Source organism: Aricia agestis, chromosome 4, assembly GCF_905147365.1.
Source record: "Aricia agestis chromosome 4, ilAriAges1.1, whole genome shotgun sequence".
In the NCBI taxonomy this organism is placed as follows: Eukaryota; Metazoa; Arthropoda; class Insecta; order Lepidoptera; family Lycaenidae; genus Aricia; species Aricia agestis.
In genome coordinates, this window is record NC_056409.1 from 15383243 (window position 1) to 15403621 (window position 20379).

The 20379-nt window shown below is 35.1% G+C and overlaps 3 protein-coding genes across 4 annotated transcripts in view; 2 read left to right on the forward strand and 1 right to left on the reverse strand.

Moving 5' to 3' along the window:
* Positions 1–533: 533 nt before the first annotated feature.
* Positions 534–1827, forward strand: LOC121725999 (H/ACA ribonucleoprotein complex subunit 3). Its single transcript, XM_042113218.1, has 3 exons — positions 534–726; positions 854–896; positions 1727–1827. The coding sequence occupies exons 1-3, from the start codon at positions 673–675 to the stop codon at positions 1822–1824; spliced, it is 195 nt and encodes a 64-aa protein (XP_041969152.1). The 5' UTR covers positions 534–672; the 3' UTR covers positions 1825–1827.
* A 2117-nt stretch (positions 1828–3944) lies between these two features.
* LOC121725971 (anaphase-promoting complex subunit 2) lies at positions 3945–7676 on the forward strand. Its single transcript, XM_042113178.1, has 2 exons — positions 3945–6407; positions 7639–7676. Exon 1 carries the CDS (start codon positions 4043–4045, stop codon positions 6368–6370), a length of 2328 nt encoding a protein of 775 aa, XP_041969112.1. The 5' UTR covers positions 3945–4042; the 3' UTR covers positions 6371–6407; positions 7639–7676.
* Positions 7677–10213: 2537 nt separating this feature from the next.
* The window catches only part of LOC121725967 (probable Rho GTPase-activating protein CG5521), a 34777-nt gene continuing 24611 nt past the window's right edge, over positions 10214–20379 (reverse strand). For both annotated transcript variants that reach the window (XM_042113171.1, XM_042113170.1), the window contains 10 exons: positions 18465–18687; positions 16744–16882; positions 16145–16253; positions 15434–15594; positions 14867–15052; positions 14524–14650; positions 14141–14296; positions 13502–13660; positions 11217–11466; positions 10214–11050 (listed from right to left, as the gene is read on the reverse strand). In XM_042113171.1, the coding sequence (XP_041969105.1) occupies positions 10872–11050; positions 11217–11466; positions 13502–13660; positions 14141–14296; positions 14524–14650; positions 14867–15052; positions 15434–15594; positions 16145–16253; positions 16744–16882; positions 18465–18687 (1689 nt within the window). In that variant the 3' untranslated portion in view covers positions 10214–10871. The remainder of the gene's footprint in view (positions 11051–11216; positions 11467–13501; positions 13661–14140; positions 14297–14523; positions 14651–14866; positions 15053–15433; positions 15595–16144; positions 16254–16743; positions 16883–18464; positions 18688–20379) is intronic.

Genomic DNA, 20379 nt, shown 5'->3' on the forward strand with positions numbered 1-20379 from the left:
TTAAGAAAATGATCAATACCACCTACTGTATTCACGACTTTTATAGCAAACTAGCTGCTGCCCGCGACTTCGTCCGCGTGGTCTTTAGTTTATAGTTGTACGCGTACATCGATTGAATCGTTTACACGCAAATCAGAAAAGTATATTGTGTGGGAAATGGGCTTACCATTCAAATAATTTCCCCCGTTTTCTCCACACTTTCCTCTATTTCTTCACTCACATTAGTCTTAGCGTAATAAAATATAGCCTGTAGCCTTCCTCGATAAACCGGCTATCTATCTAACACTAAAATATTTTTTCAAATCGGACCAGTAGTTTCTGAGATTAGCGCGTTCAAACAACCTAACAAACTCTTCTGCTTAATATTATTACTTAATATAATATAAGTATAGATAAACGAATTGAATTGATAATTCATTGCAGCCCTACACGACGGACTGCAATGCAGGATAGTGAATGGGCACTTTACTGTCTGGTCTGTGGATTCTGTGACAAACGAATGTCAATTGTCAAGTGTCAACCTGTGATGTCAATATTGTCAATGTGCAAATTGTAGAAATTTTAGAAATTTCAAAACCTAACTTTATGCATTTTGTAACGAAACAAATAACAGTTCTAATCATCTAATAATTTAATAATTACGAACTGAGGTTACAGAATTGAGCAATAACTATGTATTTAAGATATTTTTTGAATGAAAAGGGCGATAGGCAATACACCCTTGCAGTAAGTTTAACCTATAATTATTATAAACCTATAAACAACAGTAAATAAATAATTATTGTAACGAACGAAATTTAGCACGTGCCCATAATAATAATATTATCATCAATTATAACAATATTTGTTTCAGACTATCGACCCAAGTGGAAAACCAACTCTTTCAGCTCATCCAGGTAAATTAATAATAGTGTAATTTATATTCAAATTTTTTATTTTACGTTAATAAGTATTTTGTTGTTTTGTTGGTAAATCCATATTCATAATTTCCATCCAATCCATATTTATAATAAAGATGCTAAAGCGTGTCCCTAAGTGATTACCATAATATTTTTAAGTAGTGTCTTATTATGTGTAGGTCATATCTTGAGTCATCATAAATCATGATCCATGGACATAGGATGGCTGTAATTAAGTTCTCGGATAAAAGAAAGATATACAAATTTATGGGCATCACTAGAGTTGTATCAATACCTTACCTGCATAGTACAGTAATCATAAATTATAGTTTGTGCGTTCTAAGATGATATGGATGACAGTTTTCATGTTCCTTGCTATGGGTTTTTTTTACAAGAAATGAATAAAAATAAAAAGATGTTAAATGCTAACTTATTAATAAAAATTATAAATATTAACTGTGAAATAGGAGTATAAAATTATTGTTACAAAAACATTTGAAAAATGTCATATGCATGAAACGGAACTTATGTCAATAGAGATTGACATAAGTTCCGTTTCATCTCCGAATCGAAATCAAATCGATAAAAAAGGGCGGCCATCTTAAATCGCCGGCACCACTGAAATGTCAGTACGAAATCGATAATTTCGATTGCAATTCCATTACGAAGTGATTCAATATTTTTAAACTATCGATTAATTTTTGTTAGGTAACTTCCCTACTATTGTCAATTATAATGTGTCACGCATATCATCATAAAACGCACAAACTATAATGACTTTTCTTCAACAAATACAAACCATTAACTTTTTCATTATTATTTTTCAGCCCGTTTTTCACCTGAGGATAAGTATTCAAGGCAAAGAATAACAATTAAGAAAAGATTCGGTCTCCTTCTAACACAACAGCCTGAGCAAATTCATTAACATTTTAATTAATAAGAAATAAAAGAATATATTTATATAATGTGATATATTTTTTTTATTTCAACCAAAATATTTTGTTTCCTGACTCATATCCGAAAAGAATTCAAGAAAGATCCTTTGCTAAGATTATGGTACACCTATAAAACAAATTTAGTGTCTAGAAATAAAGAATAGATCATGATAGATCATAGATGAGACAATATTGTTATATACCTACTTAATAAATTATGATGAAGTATTACTTATTTTATAAAACGCATGTAAGTAGCAGTGTTTTGATGAAATTGTATTGTGTACTCAATGGTCGATGCTCATCAGGTATATAGGTGATAGTATATTAATTACATATTATGTATGTATAAAAATCAGCTAAGTGCCAACAATCAACATCTATTTTCCAAAACCAAAACCTATTTTACCTGAAAGACAATTAAGAATGTTACCTAATTTAGCAGTCCATATTAGAACGAATGATTCTGGTTGGAAAAGTCGAAAGCAGAAATTATGATTACGGAATACGGAACTTTGTTTGGACTAGTTAGGAGATAAACATACTAGAAGTCCTGACCCCTCCGAGGTGAGCCGGAGTGGAGGGGGGGGAAAAGAAGGACCTCTTTCTTGGTTTTTTGACTAATTTTCGAAAAAAGTGCTTGGTACGAAATTTTATTGTTTTATTGAACATAACCTCAAAATATAAAAACAATATTTTTTGTGGTAACTGGTAACTAATCGATAGAATTTAAACTAGTAATCTTTGCTACTGATTTCCTAACTTTCGGGAGCAGGGAGGGGGTCTCCCTCTCCTCCCCCCTCTTATCAGGCGACAGTATCTGGCAGACTGATTTCTTTTCATACCGAAGGTTAATGTGATTTTGAACTTTAAACTACCCCCTGCCTCATCTGTTTTCACAGGTGAGGTACTTGCTATATATAAGGCAATCTTATTTATTGAGTCACATAGACTAGACAAATCCATTATCCTCTCGGACTCCAGAAGCGCTCTGGAGGGTATCATGGCCAATCAATTTCGTTGTAGGAACAGATTTCCATTAATCTTAAAAATCAGGCAGCTACTCCTTAGATGCAAGATTCAGAACCTTCAAATAGTTTTAGCATGGATACCTGGCCACAGTGGTATTATTGGAAATGAAAATGCAGATGCTTATGCCAAACAAGCTGTTACAACGGGTGGACTTAACCATTATCAACTATATTGCCAGGACCTGATTTGTGCTAAATTACTAGTGTGCTAAAAATAATAGAGTGCTAAAAAACACCTATACATTGAGTGGAATAGAGATTGGGTCAGATCTGGCAATATTAAAGGCAAACATTACTTTGACATACAAAGTAGCGTTCCAGTGAGGCCTTGGTTTTTTAGGTTCATTCGAAGTAGTAAAGCAGTATGTTCTACCGTTTGTCAAATTAGGATTGGACATTGCTGCTCACCAGTATTCCTAGCTAAGACTAGGGTTAAGGACAGCTCTCTGTGTGAATGTGGCCTTGACGAGGGTACCTTAGATCATATTTTTTTCTGCTGCTCTAGAAATAATCCCTCTCTTTATGACCTTCTTCCTAACGACATCCCCCGCCCTATAAATTTCAAATCAATCCTTTGTTCTAGCTAAGATTAGGGTTAAGGACAGCTCTCTGTGTGAATGTGGCCTTGACGAGGGTACCTTAAATCATATTTTTTTCTGCTGCTCTAGAAATTCCTCTCTTTATGACCTTCTTCCTAACGACATCCCCCGCCCTTCAAATTTCAAATCAATCCTTTGTTATGTAAACACTCCACTTATTGAAATTTTATGTACCTACATATATCCGTTCTAACAATATAAAACTGTGATGTTTTTCTAACCCTTATATGTTTGTGTTTGTTTTAGATTATTCAACACATTCAACAGATAATCCACTAAATTAGATTCCGTTTAGGTATGGTATACCTACATTGTTGTTTCACCAGAGTCAGACCTACAATAATAGAGCAAAATCAACTCAGCCACTCTGACATTGGCAACCATGGAATTAATATGTACTACGTACAGAGTACATATTAATTCCATGTTGGCAACTCACTGAGACCGCCATAAATAAAGAAGAAGAAGAAGTAAATTTGAAGGTGCAGTTTTAAAATATTATTTAAAATTAAAGAGCTTCTCGCATAAAATAGTGCGTAAAGTTATATTTGAAACCCCTTTGTTGAGTCAGTCTTAAAATGGCACACAGCAGAGACGACTTACGTATTTACTGGAATAAAATCATTTATGCTTTTCCCATACTAACGGATTCTATGTTGAGTGATTGTACAACTAGCGAATACGAAGAAGTGCTACAAATAATAAACGGTCTGGGTATTCAAATCAAGATTCGTGATATGGTGCATATACACATAGAAAAATATCTACGGCAAAATACGGCACCATCGTTTTGGGCAAAATTTTCAAAAGTCGAGGAGGAAGTCAAAGGTTTCCAGTTGTTCAAAGCAGCAGTTAATGAGCTTTATGAATCGTTTGGCAGTTTCCTCCCCATAATAAAACGTCTGTCTATACTAAATAGCCACTGTTCAGACAATACACCAATTTACGGCGAACGAGATGTTATGTTAGGCTTTAAACAACTTTTACGAGGTACTTTACTTTCTCAGTTGCCGATAGAATATCATGTTATAATCAATCATTTTTATAAGATTTCCTTTAATGTGTTCGAAAATGAGAACTCTGATATGGGCGAAGATGACATGTGCTCCGGCTGTTGGAATGATTATAAAGATTGTAACTGTGCTTATGTTGTAAAAGTTTTTCATGATACAAATCGAAAACTTATGGAGCTAGAATTGCTGGAGAGATTGACTGGCTCTGTTTTAACTAACTTTATACAAATGAGGATTGAATCTCATATCAATAAAATTTGCACCGGGACATTTGATGTATCCTATATAGAGTCATTGGAAGATTGGCTCGAGACAACTGTCATGTCTTGGCTAACGCGTATTTACTGTGCAGGAAAATCTGAACCGCCACCTGATGATAGACACACTCAAAATGCCATTCATAAATTTAAACAGAAATTAAGTTACTATTTGTACCACTGCTACACTAAGTTGAGGATTGATCAGCTATTTAGTATAATTGTTGACTACCCTGACTCTCAACCAGCAGTAGATGACATTAAAATATGCCTGGATAAGACTGATTTACGACCAACTCTCTGTAGAAAGCTTCAAAATGCTCTTGAAACTAGACTATTGCACCCTGGTGTTAATACTTCTGAAATATTAACTGGTTATATATCTACCATTAGAGCTTTGCGACACTTGGATCCTTCGGGAATTATTTTGGAGACTGTAACAAAGCCAGTTAGAAATTATTTAAGAAATAGAGAAGATACTGTGCGCAGCGTGGTAAGTAGTTTAACAGAAGATAATGCAGGTAGTGAATTAGCAGAAGAATTAGATAAGTTTAATCCTGAAGCCGATGATGATGCTGAAAAAGAAGAGGCATGGGATGAGTGGGTTCCAGATCCAGTAGATGCTGATCCAAAAATTAATGCTATTGAGAGGAAAACTAGTGACATAATATCAATGTTAGTCAATGTTTATGGAAGTAAAGAGTTGTTTGTTAACGAATACAGAACACTTTTAGCTGACAGATTGCTTTCACAAAATGCAATTAATTCTGTCAAAGAAATAAGATATTTAGAACTATTGAGGCGTAGATTTGGAGATGAATCGCAGCTACATTTCTGTGAAGTGATGCTCAAGGATATATCTGACTCCACAAGAATAAATGCTTTAATACAACAGGAAAAAGATTCTCTTTTGCATAGCAACCCATTCAACTCCAATGCAATGATACTATCTGCTCAATTTTGGCCACCATTTAAAGATGAAAGTTTGGAATTACCAGATGAAATTAAACAACATTTAGAAAATTATACTAAATCATATGAAGCTCTCAAAGGCAACAGAACTTTAATTTGGAAACCACATTTGGGCAATGTAAATATAGAAGTAGAAATAGGAGATAAAAAATTAGATCTGACAGTTTCACCTTTTAATGCAACATTGATAATACACTTTCAAAACAAGCCCGAATGGAGCTTGGAAGATTTGCATAAAGTTATGAAGGTGCCTATAACTGTGCTAAGAAGAAAAATTATTTATTGGCAATCTTTAGGTATCATAGCAGAAAAAAGTCAAGACAGATATATCCTAGTGGAAGGTAATGAAGCTAACAAATCAAGTGGTGCTGTGAACCAAATTCAGGAAATGATATGTGAGGATGAAGAGTCTGAGAGTGTAATGGCTTCAGCTCATGACCAACGAGAAGGGGAACTTCAAGTCTTTTGGTCCTATATTGTAGGAATGTTGACTAATTTAGATTCTTTACCCCTTGAACGAATACACCAAATGTTGAAAATGTTTGCATCTCAAGCTCCAGGTGCAGAATGTAGTCTACAAGAATTGAGACAGTTCTTGGACACTAAGGTGAAAACCCATCAACTGGTTCTTCAAGCCGGAATGTACCGACTACCTAAAACATAAGAGAAGAAAGGTCAGTCTGTTCTGCAAAACTTCTATTATTTAGAGCAGGGGTTACCAAATGGCGGATTGTGGTCCACATCCGGACCACCAACCAAGCATTTTCGAAGGTGAACTTTGTTTAATAGCTTGCACCAATTTCACTCCAAACTTCAGACATAATAATCAACATTCAACAAAAATTGTTGATTATTATCTGTCTGTCACTTTTCTCATTAATATCTAAATAAATATTGTTTTTTTTTATGATTTGCATTATGGAGGATAGTAATGAGGATATTGTTATAATTAGCTGTATTTTATCAGAAAAGGAAAAGAGAAACAAGAGGAAACAAAAGATATGGGTTCATAATAATATAAACTAAAAAAGATGAATTTTAGGAGAATTTCATACATTATATTCTGATTTATTAGAAGATGAAAATAGATTTCCATCATTATTTGCCCAATTTCATCCCAAACATTGTCTCTCAGTTGGTTATAGTAATGTTGATGTTTTAAATTGTAAAGTTCTTCATATTTTTTCCAAAATATCGTAATTCATCCTGAATTAATATTTATCAATTATGTACAGTATAGTATAGCCGTCGCGTCATCGCAAACACGTCAGAACTTGAAAATCTTCGGAATCCGAGTAACGAGTTCACTTTGTTTTACTCCAATTTGGTACCATGTTCACAAAAGTGGTGACTTATGATGATGAGATCTTTGACTAATCGAGGGAACTCCTCGAAATTTATCGACGCGGTCTTTATTCCTTCGTGGACAAAAAGCCCACCACGCCCCGTCTGCAAAACAACAGAGTCCGCCCGGCAGCCAGCTCACTCAAAAACATCCTGTAAAAAAACCTAGTCTCGCAACTCAGTTTTTATACCGTAAAAATTTATGAGATCCATGCATTGCATGGACCAAGTCGGTTAATTTATTCAGTCCCTACCTACCTTCTGTCTCAAGTTATTACGTAAGTTATTATCATATCAATATTAAAAATCTTTTACGTTTTAAATAAATAGATCGACTTGGACATTGCATGATTAGATTGTTTAGTATAACACTATACAGTATCACACAGCACTACGGGCCTGCATCTGCAATAAACTAAACAATCTAATAATATAATAATTAATAAATACCTTTGTAATATCTGTAAATGTAATTAACTTGGTTTAAAAAAAATTATAAAATGTGTGGACCGCAAAGGTCATTTCATTTCTTAAAATGGACCCCGAGCGAAACTAATTGGTGACCCCTGATTTAGAGAACCAAGATACATTAACTATTTAGTGTAATAGTCATTAGTCATTCTAATGTAGTGGAGGTGAATAAAATTATAAACACAGTTTTATAGTTATTATTTATTTATAAAAAATGGTTAATCCATAATGTCATTTGAGTTAATTTCTGTGATAGTATTGCTTTCAGTTAAAGCAACTTATGATGTTTATTCAAAATTATTTATAATTTAACATAAACTAAATATTAATTAAGATATCCATTAATATGTGAATTAATATACCTTTTTCAGTCTTACAATCTATAAGAATACTGTAAAAACTATGAAATACATACATTGCTGATATTGCATACTAATATAGTGCTAGAAGATTATAGTTAACAAAGACTGGAATGTTGTTGATTTTAAAATTTTCAATGCTATTATTTTGCAAGCAAGCTGTTGCCATTAATAAAAAGAATTAAATATGTTTATGTTCAAATTGGAATGTTACATAACAATATTTTTTCAATCAACTTTATACATAGTTTAAACCAATGATATTCTATGTTACTAAGTATTTTAGAAACTCATTGGTTTAAACAAACAACAAGTTAAACAATATAATTGTGTTTCAGACAAATTCCAAATTCATAAAAAAACAATGAAAGGATTGTGTATAATAATCAATAATAATTTAAAAAATGTTTATTTTTAATCATTATTTTAGTTAAAAAGAAAAAAGTTTTATAGATTCAAACTACGAATAAGTAATAAAAACTAAGGAAAAGTAACTGTCAAAAAATTAGTCCCCATTCTACAATATGTGACTCGAATACATGCTTTGCATACTTTATGCAAAAAGAGGCCAGAATACATGCAAGAATTTTACGTAATTATAGAAGTGACCATTATTGTCAACGGCTTTATTTTGTCAATTTGAATGTAGTGTTTTGTAGCTATTGCCATATTATTTTAGTGTGCGAAAAGAACCTTGAGAACCAAATTCAAAACGATTGAAGTATGGGAGTTACGTTTCCTTCGTTTTTATTATTCGTAGGATTCAAATAATAAAATACACAGGTTTTATGACGGGTACAAATTCAAAATCACATCACAAGTATTTAATTTGCTTGAAGACGATAATAATCACACTTTAATCTTTTTAAACCAAATTATCATTATATAACCAATCATATTTAGCAAAATACTAAATTCACCAAGCTTAAAAGATTCGACACAGAAAGACATTGTGCACTGGATATAACAGATAATCCGGCAATAATTTCTTTTTAATACTTAAGGTAAATAAAATAATACACGATACATTTGCAAACAAAAATAAATATGTCTATGTAGAAGAAAAATAAAACAAGTATAGGTATATAATTTTAAAGATACATAAAAAGCCTTAATTCCTACAACAGTTAAAGCTCTATAACTAGTATACATATTTACAGACAAATCAGTGCAGTGTTGATTAACACGAATTGTCACAATATTCAAATAAAACATCGATAGGCCGTTATTAATGTAATATTCGCACATATAACACATAATAACCGAAACAGTCTAACAAGAAGTACCTATCTACCGAAAGATGCAAAACGATTAACGAACTTTTATATCAGATAAATGAAAATGTTACAAGAATGAAAATGAAATTAACGACAACGTTCAAAATTTTCAATTCGTGTTATTTGACTTAAACATTGTTATTTTTATAATAATTATAAACAATATATTATGTGCAGTAGTATAGTGAACAAAATCTTTATAGTTTATACACTTTTTACTGCGAAAGGCGTGGCTACTGACGTCATTGGCTATGTATTTTTTGTTTGTGTGTTTGTAATATGCTCTTGCTGAAATGATTATCATGTATTTTTAAGGCTAACAAAAATCTAATTAAAAGCATCATAACCAATGGGCAAAATCTTTGTAAGGAAGTAAATTAAAAAATAATAAATTAACAACTAAAATACGGGTTATAACTAATGTAACATTAAATGCGTTATAATCTATTATATAATTGTAATAAATAATACCTAGGATAATAAATTATTAAGTACATTAAATTTCATTTAAGTCCATATTTTCCAATCTCATTGTGGACGACATCAATATTAATACTATGATATAAACTTCAATCCCCTTACTAATAAAAGAAATGAGGCTGTTATATTTATACAATGCGGTTATACAATCCTTACCTGACAAGTTAGAAAAGTAGCTTGAAAGACACGGAAAAACATTGTACTTTTGGACTTTTTGGACCTTTGTGGACCTTTTTAAGAAAGCTGATGATATAACTGGGTGTCCTCAGATAAATGGAATAAAGGGTAATCTGCCCGTCATGCATATTTTTCAGTTCCGGATTTATATCTTTTTAAAGTGTACTTCATATTTTTACATATTATTATGTAATAATTATAAACTGAAGTTATCCTGTTTTCGGATAACCCAAAAAGCACTCACTTTAGTTACCATTATTACGCTTTAGTAAAGTGCACTAAAATGATTAAAATAACAATACTTAATTTAAATTATTTTAAACGGTTAACATAATATAATTTTAATTATAATAAATTATTAGCATAGTTTACAGTTTAACACATTATCTTTTATGTTAAGTATTGAGATTCCATATTTTAAGCATAGTTGTGCCACCCATGAAAATAAAATGTTTTAGCAAATTTGTTATCGAAATATAAATCAGTTATGGCTTGATAGTAAAGATGTTCCTGATTGTGGTAATAATAGAGTTTTATTCAAGTAAGTACTAATTAATTGCAAGCATTGTAAAATGAATTATTATAGATGCTAACAATCATTGTGCCGTGTAGAAGTTTCATAAAGGAGTTGTCAGGTTACCGGTTTGTTGTTCAACCTCACTAGTTACTTCGGTGAATTTTTGTTACAAATATAATATTATTATTATAAATATGTGAGATATTTAAAACATGAATAAGAAACTCTACAAAAAATATTATTGGCATGTTCTTTAAAGAAACAAACAGATAAATTAAAGCAAATAAAAAATGTAGGCAAATATTATAATATTAATAAGAGTAATCGAGCAATAAAGGTTTATCTGTTTATCATGACTGATTAAACAATTGATGTTCAAGTCGTATTTTTAATATAATTTTCTTTCCTAGTCGTTATCGTTCATATTTTTTTTCATACGTACTCGCTAATGCGTACTAGATAATCGAGGTTAGAATCATTCTTCATTTCCAGTAATGGGCATTTAGGAGATGATTTAGAGAAGACAACAAGGGTTAGTGTTCACCGTCGCGGGAGGTGCGGCGCGTGCAGCGCGGCGGCGGGCGCGGGCTGCAGCGCCGGCGGCCGCTTGAAGCCACCGACCAGCCGCTTGGACGGACGCGGCGACACAGACTGCGACTCGCTCGAACTCCACGACCCGTGGTCTAGGAGAGCGTTAGCCAATCGACCACTCGTTCTTTCTACAAAAATAAGTTACAGAATAAAATAAATAAAAATAAGTTACAGAATACGTTAAAAATCAATTACTAACTGTACAAATAGTAGTAAAATGCTGTTTTATACCTTATATATATAATAGTAGGCTAGTAATATTGAAGAACAGGTTAGAAACGTTACGAAGCTGACCTGGAGCAACGGGGGCGATGGGCGGCAGTGGGTCTCGGAGGCGCGCCACGAAGGTCTCGAAGGGCACGGGCTGCGTGTACTGACGGGAGAGCGAGTCGAGGTCACGCGCGCGCTCCGAGCACGCGTGCTGGTACAGCGGCATAGTGGCGCGCACGGCCCGCCCGCCGCTGAACGCCGCAGCCCGCACCAGCGCCGCGCCGCACCGCGCCCGTATCACGCACTCCTCCCACAGCGGCCCGAATACCACCACCTGGAAACCGACGCGCTTTACGATCGTCCGATACAAACAGAAATAGCTCCTATTTCATTCATTAACAGATTCAGTGCGGTGTCATTTTTTGCAATATTTTGCGTCTGGCTGCTAACAAATATTTCGTGGATCCTCTGAGGCGCCTAGAGCCAGGAACTTTGATGACTCCTCTCGAGCCCCATCCGCCATGAGTTGTAATTTATCGTTGTTTCGTCTGTTTCCAATTGTTTTTCTTTTAGTGGCCCCCCAACAGCGAACGTAAACAGATTAATAGTTTGTTTCAAGTATTTAGTAGTGATTATTTACGTGTACAAACAGAAATTGAAAGTAAGTGACTTATTTTTATCAGCTGTGTAAACCTTTGGCTATATTGATCAATTTATTTTCGTTTTATTGTAGAACGGGATATTACATGCTACTTGCTAGTTATGTATAGCGCCAAAAATGTATATCTACTTTATAGCATTTTATAAACAAATAAACATTGTCTAAGTTGTAGATTTTGAATGAAATATGTTTCTTTCATACCGGTGTGAAGCAGGGGCGGGCTGCTAGTTAATTATAAATAAATAAATAAATCTATGGACGCTTCACACCACGTCAGTCTGGCCCCGTGGTAAGTACCTGATGGACTTGTTTACAGGTACCAGACAACGGAAATATATTTAATACTTTTATACTATACATATATTTAAGATTTTTATTATATGATACACATATTTAATACACATCCATGACCCAGGAACTTTGAAAACTTTTTGTTCCGTCGGCGGGATTCGAACCCGCAACCCCCGGCTTAAACTACCAACGCGCTCACCTCTGAGCCACAGAGGTCGTCGTTATAAGAATAAATGTGAGATTTTGCTGGTGTTGGCGTTATATATTTATAAAATAATTGGTCAGCAATATTTATCACCAATTGAAAATGTTTAAGACTCCTGAAGTGTAAGTTTTTATGCAATATCCTAAAACTAACACTGTACACGTAAAATACGTGACAAATAAAGCCACTTTCATTGAGGGGAAACCTCTGAAAAATGTAATTTCATCATAGTTTTACATGTCAAAAACATTTAATCTCTTCTCGGGCGTCACACGCCATACAGAAAAGATACCCATGGTGCCTCTGAGGCGACATCCGCACGGAATCGGTTAATCCGTTCCTGTATTTGTGTGACGATGATGATAACTAGACATCGGATTATATGCACGATCAAAGTGCCGAAATATGCACGACAAATATCCGAAATATGCACAATCAAAAGTGACTTATTGTTAAAATTTACCGTTTTTTAAGAGTTTTCCGGTGGTGCCGTCAATAAATGCGCCAAAATTGTTGTTTATAGAAATATAAATAAAGTTAACCTCAATAATCCCGAAAATGAGGAGTTATATCGAGTGAACTACATCTACTGCTTGTGCAGCAGAGTCCTCACAAGGTTTGCTGACTTTATCCGTTGTTATATATGTTTTCTGTTATCGATTCAAGCAATGGGCGTTTGTTTTTTATCCTTTGCTTTGTCCTATAAAAGCTTTTCAACTCAGAAACATTGTTTTTTGTTTTCTAAGTTCCTGGGTCATAGATGTGTATTAAATATGTGTATCATAATATAATAAAAATCTTAAATATATGTATAGTATAAAGGTATTAAATATATTTCCGTTGTCTGGTACTCGTAACACAAGTCCTTCAGGTACTTAGCACGGCGCCAGACTGACGTGGTGTGAAGCGTCCATAGATATTATTATTATTTCGTGACATTGGTGTGTATTATTTATGATAGCTAGTTTGGAGACTGCGGGGGCATAAAACGACTGAAATATGCACTATCCACGAAAATTTGACAAAATATGCACTAACGCCAAGAAAGTGTCATTATAATTATGCATTTGCAAGTATACAAATGCATATAATCCGATGTCTAATGATAACGCTCCCCTGATAAGTTGAAAAACATACAGGTGTAAGTATTGCAGCAAACAACAACTGTTGGAGCTGTTACTTTTTAACAAAAATAATGAAAGCTGTACTGACGTCGGGCTTCCGAGAGACCGTGCAGCGTAGTAGTCCACCGGGCAGCGGGTATAACACTATGAGGACATCGCAGAACTGCGTCGGCAGCGTGTCGCGCTTGTACGGCCGCCAGTGCTCGCTCCAAACCACGTGCACCTCGTCGTTGCCCAGGTGTCGGGTCTAAGAAATAAAATGTATCTATTACTCGTAGTATTACGAATGTTATCATTTCAACCAGTTTTTTTAAATTTAATTAGGGGACGAACGGGTCTGATGATGAAAAGCAACTACCGTCGTCCGTCGCCCATGGACACTCGCAGCGTCAGAAGAGTTGCACATTGCCGATCCTAATGTTAAAACGTAATTCGAGAAGGCAACAGACAAGTCGAGAAAAAAGTTCACGTTTAACGCCAGCCAAGTGCAAGTAATTTTCTAGGGGTGCTCCGCTTAAATATTTTTTTTAAATTATAAATGCGGAAGTGTTTGTCTGTCTGTTTGTTACCTCTTCAAGACGAATCACCTAAACCTATTTTGCTGAAATATGGTATGGAAATACTTTGAGCCCCGGGAAATGATATGATATACAGGGTGCAATTAAACCTTCCCGCCAAATTTCGATATATGATCCTTGTTAAAAATAAGTAATAATTGTATAAATACCTTATTGAGTATGGCGTCAGGTGTATCGGCGGGCATGCGCGTGGCGACGTGGAACAGCGCCTCGATGGTGGGCGTGGCGAGGTAGGGCGCGCTCACGCCGCCCCCGCCGCCGCCGCGCAGACCGCCAGAGAAACCCACGTGGCTCTCTAGCTCCACCTACGACATTTTAGCTAATATATTATATATATATATATATATATATATAGTCATATTTTTATATATACATTGATTTCTTCATAAGAATTATAAGTGATCTAGGGTAAAATCAAGTACAAATATTTACTGCTAAAGTTAAAATAAAAAAATAGTTGTATGAAGTTGGTTATAATAGTAATTAAAATGTAGTCATTTACTTTTACACTGATATTAGTATTCCTGCTTACCTCCCAAGCCAAAGCGGCTAAGAACGCTTCGTAGGCGGGGCTTCCACATCTATTGGACAGTATCTCATTTCGGGTTTCTTGACCTTTGCTGACATAGATTACTGCAACTTTGTGTGTTTCTCGACATCTGCATCAAATATCGACCGAAAAGTACAGTTACAGGATGAAACATTTCGACAAAAAAGTACGGTAGACGACATCATTGGTATTTTACACAGTATTTTAATCGAAAACATTTACTGTTCATATCTTGAAATGCCAACATTTATGTTAACATGATTTTCTTTTACCCACTTCCATAATTTAATTTGCATCTTTATACAAATTGCACAGTAAATCATACCGCTGGGCGTCGAGGTTTCGCAGCTCGCGCAGCAAGGACTCGGAGCGGCGCAGCAGCTGCGCGTGCGTGCGACGCGCCGGCGACAACACACCCAGCTGCGCCGCCAACTGCGCGCCGCACGCGAACGCCCCGCCCCCACCGCCCCCACCGCCGCTCCCGCTCTCTGACTCCACCCACTCCTCCGTGCTAATAATAACGACATTTTAAATTGTATACTTATATCACATTTTTATCACGTTGTTTATCTATACCTTATATTATAAAGCTATGGAGTTTGAACGCGCGATTTTTACTTCATTTTAAGTTACATACTTAAAAATCGTTCCAGCAACTTGCCAAGTTATTAACTTGGTACAGATATAAAATCGACTGCGGGGAAGAACATACAACATACTCCTATTTTTTGCGGTAATACAGTTGCGGAATAAAACATACATGTTTAAAAATATACGCGATCGTACAACAACATTAACAAAATAATATGTAAAAGGTCAAATAGTCCGGAAAAAACACGCGCATACGATTCTTCTAGTAGTAGCTAGTAGTAACCATCGGCGATAATACTACCTTTCGCGGTTGGCGAGGTACGCTCGCTCGGCGTTCCGGTGCGCCACGAGCGCGCACACGAGCTCGTCCTCGGCGCCGGGCGGCAGCGGCGACGGGCCCGCCGCGTCCAGCCGCCGCCCGCCGGTCACCTCCGGCGACGTATGACCGATGTACGCCAGTATCTGGACCATACGCATAATGACAACACATCAGCAAACGATTGTTGGCACTTGGCACTTCTTAAGTCAATGTTATCTTAGTGCAGTTAAAAAAATACATTGATAAACCCACAAACTTACGACAGTATATTATAAGTTTATGGATAAACCATAGAGCTTAGTTTAAAAAAAGAAAATTCCGATGGAAATGAAATGTTCCTGTTGTCAGTGGCGGGGCAAGACCTTTTATGTGGGCGAGATACATTTTGCGAATGACCTTATGGATGACGCAACATGACGGATTTTGTTGAGAGAAATAATTTTTATACAATACTTTTTATAAATAAAACGCATAAATCCTGATCCTACTGAAATAGCACCTTTGAAAAAAATTAAGGCTATTTTTTAATTCTTACTGGATGACTCAGAACTTGGTATAACTTCCCTTTTAAGATAAACCTTCCCTGGACTTCTACGAATATTTCAAGACAAAAATTAGCCAAGCTCAGCCATTCTCGAATTTAGCGAGACTAACAGATTTAACATTAAGTTTTTTTATGTATAGATTACTTACATGATCCAACTGATGTTTATCGGGCGGTGAATTCTTATAATCCGGTAGCAAATCAGGTGGCAGCGGTGGCGGTAAAGAGGACAACGTGTTCTCTCTAGGGTCATCGATTCTGTATAAAGAACAAAATATAATTACCTACATATTATGTAAGCCGATTTAACACTTATAATGAACCCTCTTACTTAAGATAGCCACGCAGCGTATAACTATAAAAAATTCGCTGTTTTTGTCTGTAATGTGAGTTGTGACATGTTGACAACTTGCCCCACAAAAAAGCAGACCTTTTATAGTTATTCGCTGTATAAAGACCATTTATATACCGTGGTAATTAACAGTACCACTAAATCTACAACAAATCCATGCTAATATTATAAATGCCAAAGTGTGTCTGTCTGTCTATCTGTATGTTACCTCTTCACGCCCAAACCGCTGAACCGATTTTACTGAAATTTGGCATGGAGATACTCTGAGATTCGGGAAAGGACAGAGAATACTTTTTGTCCCCGAAAAATGTACGGTTCCCGCGCGATAAACTAGTTTTGGCGCAACGGAGTTGCGGGCGTCATCTAGTTCGTTTATAATTTCAAATTATAGCTTACGTCTTTGGCAAGGGCAGTGTTTGGAGGTCCTCGGAGAGCGCCACGGTGGGGTCGTAGTAGAGCGGTGAGGCGTCCCAGCACGCCTTGCCCGTGATGTCGCGCAGCAGCACGCGCACTATACGATCCGACGCCATCAGCCCTGCAACACACGCCGATATTACATATCTGACGAGTATCTACTTATAGTTTTATATTTTATTTATACAGTTTATTGTGTACACATGCGAAAAATAATAATACAATTTACAATAGCTAATATGGAATCAGGCGTTACCTTGCGAAAATCCATAGTTTAAATTTAGTTTGTTATTATTTTTAACAATATTCCGCGAAAAAAACATTTTTAGCAATTTTTTTCGCGGAATATATATAGGAGTTTTCAGCACAAAACAATATGATTCATCTAAAAACAGAGAATTTATTCATTAAATACAGTAAATTATACTTTACTCAGAGGAAAACTTAAGTATTACAATATAAATTTTTACTAATCTAAAAACAGAGAATCGACAATTGTGTCCATGCGTAATATACTCCTTGTTACACATCAACAATTTTAATTATTACTATGAAAGTTTTTGAGAAATAACAATAAGAAATAAAACTGAATTTAACAAATTTTTGCATTAAAATATTCTGCACTTTTTCGAAATATGAAAATCATCAAATGTTTTTTTTTATATACTTTTGGCGGGCATCTATCTTCTCCACCTTCTTTTTTAGTTAGTAATATTTCCTTAAAAAAAAGTAAAATATCATATAGGTAATGTGTCAATGTTAACACATTACTTACCATATCTCTAGCTAGGAATCATTTTCAGAAAATGTCTTTTTATTCGTGTTTTATCCATAATAGATAAACTGAAAAATATGACTCTTCCTGACATCTATTGGCGAATAATAATACTATTTTGTTAGCAACTATACTCGGCGCGGCGAACCTTGATCCCTATGACACTGACAGTTAATAACATTGTAGTGGCGTCACCATTAAATTAGGATCATATTGGAGGCGTCTAAAAATAACATTTATAAATTTTACGTAAGTGTATGCTATAACAATGATATTCCGTTAGAATTTTTAACAATTCTTAACATTTACAAGAAATTATCTCAATCTGAATTTACGTTTACGTCTTGCAAAACTTACGTCGTGTGACATTTAACGATTATGTAAGTTTTGCAGGACGTACACGTAAATTCAGATTGAGATAATTTCTTGTAAATGTTAAGAATTGTTAAAAGTTCCAACGGAATATCATTGTAATGGCATAAAGTTACGTACAATTTATAAATGGCATTTTTAGACGCCTCCAATATGACCCTAAATTAATGCTGACGCCACTACAATGTTATTAACTGTCAGTGTCATAGGGATCAAAGTTCGCCGCGCCGAGTATAATTGTTTTAACGACCAGCAGATGGCGTTATTAAGTAACACGAAGTCAATGAGTGTTTGCTATACCGAGCAAAGCTCGGTCATCCAGGTACTTAAAATATTATGCATGTTTGTAATATAATATAAAAAGGTAGTAAATAAGATGAACTACGAATTCGTGTGTTAGTAAGTACTATTTATTTACCTAATAAATAAGATAAAAACAAAAGAACTATAAAAAAAAAATAACTTGATAAACTGACATTCGTGTGTATAAATAGTATACGTGTACGTTAACTGACGTTCGTGTGTGTTGACCAATAGTATGTGTGTAGGTGCGTACCTGGCGCGGCGGGGGCGGCGGGGCCGGCGGGGTCGGGCAGCAGCACGAGCGAGGCGAGCGTGCCCTCGGCGAGGCGCAGCAGCTGCACGTGCGGCGCGCGCAGTACTGCCGCGTCCAGCTCGCCGCCCAGTGCGCTGTCGTGCGCCTCGCCCACGCGCGACGACAGCCCCCACCCGCCCCACAGCGGCCAGTGCCCCACGCACAGCACCAGCTGCGACATTATCTAAGACACATTTCATATTATATTTAACATATTGTATTCGATATAAAGTTAACGTAAATATCATCAATTAGACATTATGTTCAACTTATTACATTTATTACTTATACCTACTAATATTATAAATGCGAAAGTGTGTCTATCTGTTACCTCTTCACGCCCAAACCACTGAACCGATTTTTAAATTTTGTATGGTACCCCCATATTTTTTTTCAGAAAAATTTACGGTTTCCACGCGATAACCAAATTTTGGCATAACGGAGTAGCGGGCGTAGTCATCAACAAAAAGTTTGAGCATAGTTTTAAGTGTCAGAATTTATTAACCGAAAAACAAATACATTGTAGTGTATAATATATGTATATATGTGTATATAATATCACCTATATAATTATTAAGTTAGTCAAAAAGATCAGTCGTGACTAAAACATCTTTACAATCAGTCTCCCTAAGCCTGAAATTGAAACATGTAGTAATAGAAACTGCACTTAATTTGAGCTATTAGCATTTATCATAATTTTATAAGAAAATTACAAATCATGTATAAAAAACAAGCCAAGTTTTAATGCGATGCTAAAACGATGCGGCGTACGGGAGCCAAATCAACAAAACTTGGTTGACTACTGAACCCTATCAAGCTGATTTTTTGTATATCGATAGGTTAATAGTTATATAACACTACTCAACACTAAAAAAAAATCTGGTTTGGTACATATGATTTCATATCGACGTTGAATACTAATAAATAAATGTAGGCATTTTATTTTGATATCACATCTGGAAACTGAGAAATATAAATTGAAACTTTCTGTAACGTGGACGTAAGTTTGATGTTTATGTAGGTGGTATTTCGAAAATAAGATTATTTTACAAACAAAACTTACTTTATACGTTAGTTTAATTAATGAACTTTTATTTGACATGCGTGAATGTTAGCAGTCCTAACTTATTTTGTTACATTTTTGGCGAATTTATGCCAAAATCTGGCCATCATGAGAGTCACTCGTACTGGGACACAAAATTGTTAAATTTGGTTCACTGGTTGAGCCCGATTAAATTATTTTGCTGTCGTAACACATAAAATAAGGCTTTTTAAATATTTTCGTAAAACACTTGAAAAAAGTAGTCCTGCATTACAATTTCTCTAGCAAGTTTCCAAATCTTAGTTAGGCAAAAATCGAAGTCAAAATCAAATCTTAATCGTAGGTAGGGCATAAGAAAGCTGATCGAAGATTCATTACTCTAAATCATTCTGAAAAACAAGCAGGGGAAGCTTTATTGATGTGACAATGAATTTTCTCGGTCACAACAAATCCGCTGACTATCGCCAAAAATAAAATTGATGTTGGACTGTGTTTTTAAAAAGGAATGTTATATGTAATTTACTTAATCCGCACTTGGACTTTTTGCTCGAAAATATGGGATCAGTTAGCCATAAATATGGGAACCGCTTTCATGGAGCTACGGCTGAAATTTTTTCCAAGGTGGGGGCCTGTTATGCTAGCAGATTACTGTTGGAGCCTTATAAGTGAATTTTCAGGATCATAATACAAGCGTAAAGCCAGCTGCACCAAGAAATCTTCCCCTTTTTATGTAAAAAAAATCAAAAAAACCTAATGGATGAGCTTGATTTTGCTTGAAAATCATATGTTTGAATAATTTCATTTATCTCGGAAATGAGATGTGATCCAAAAATT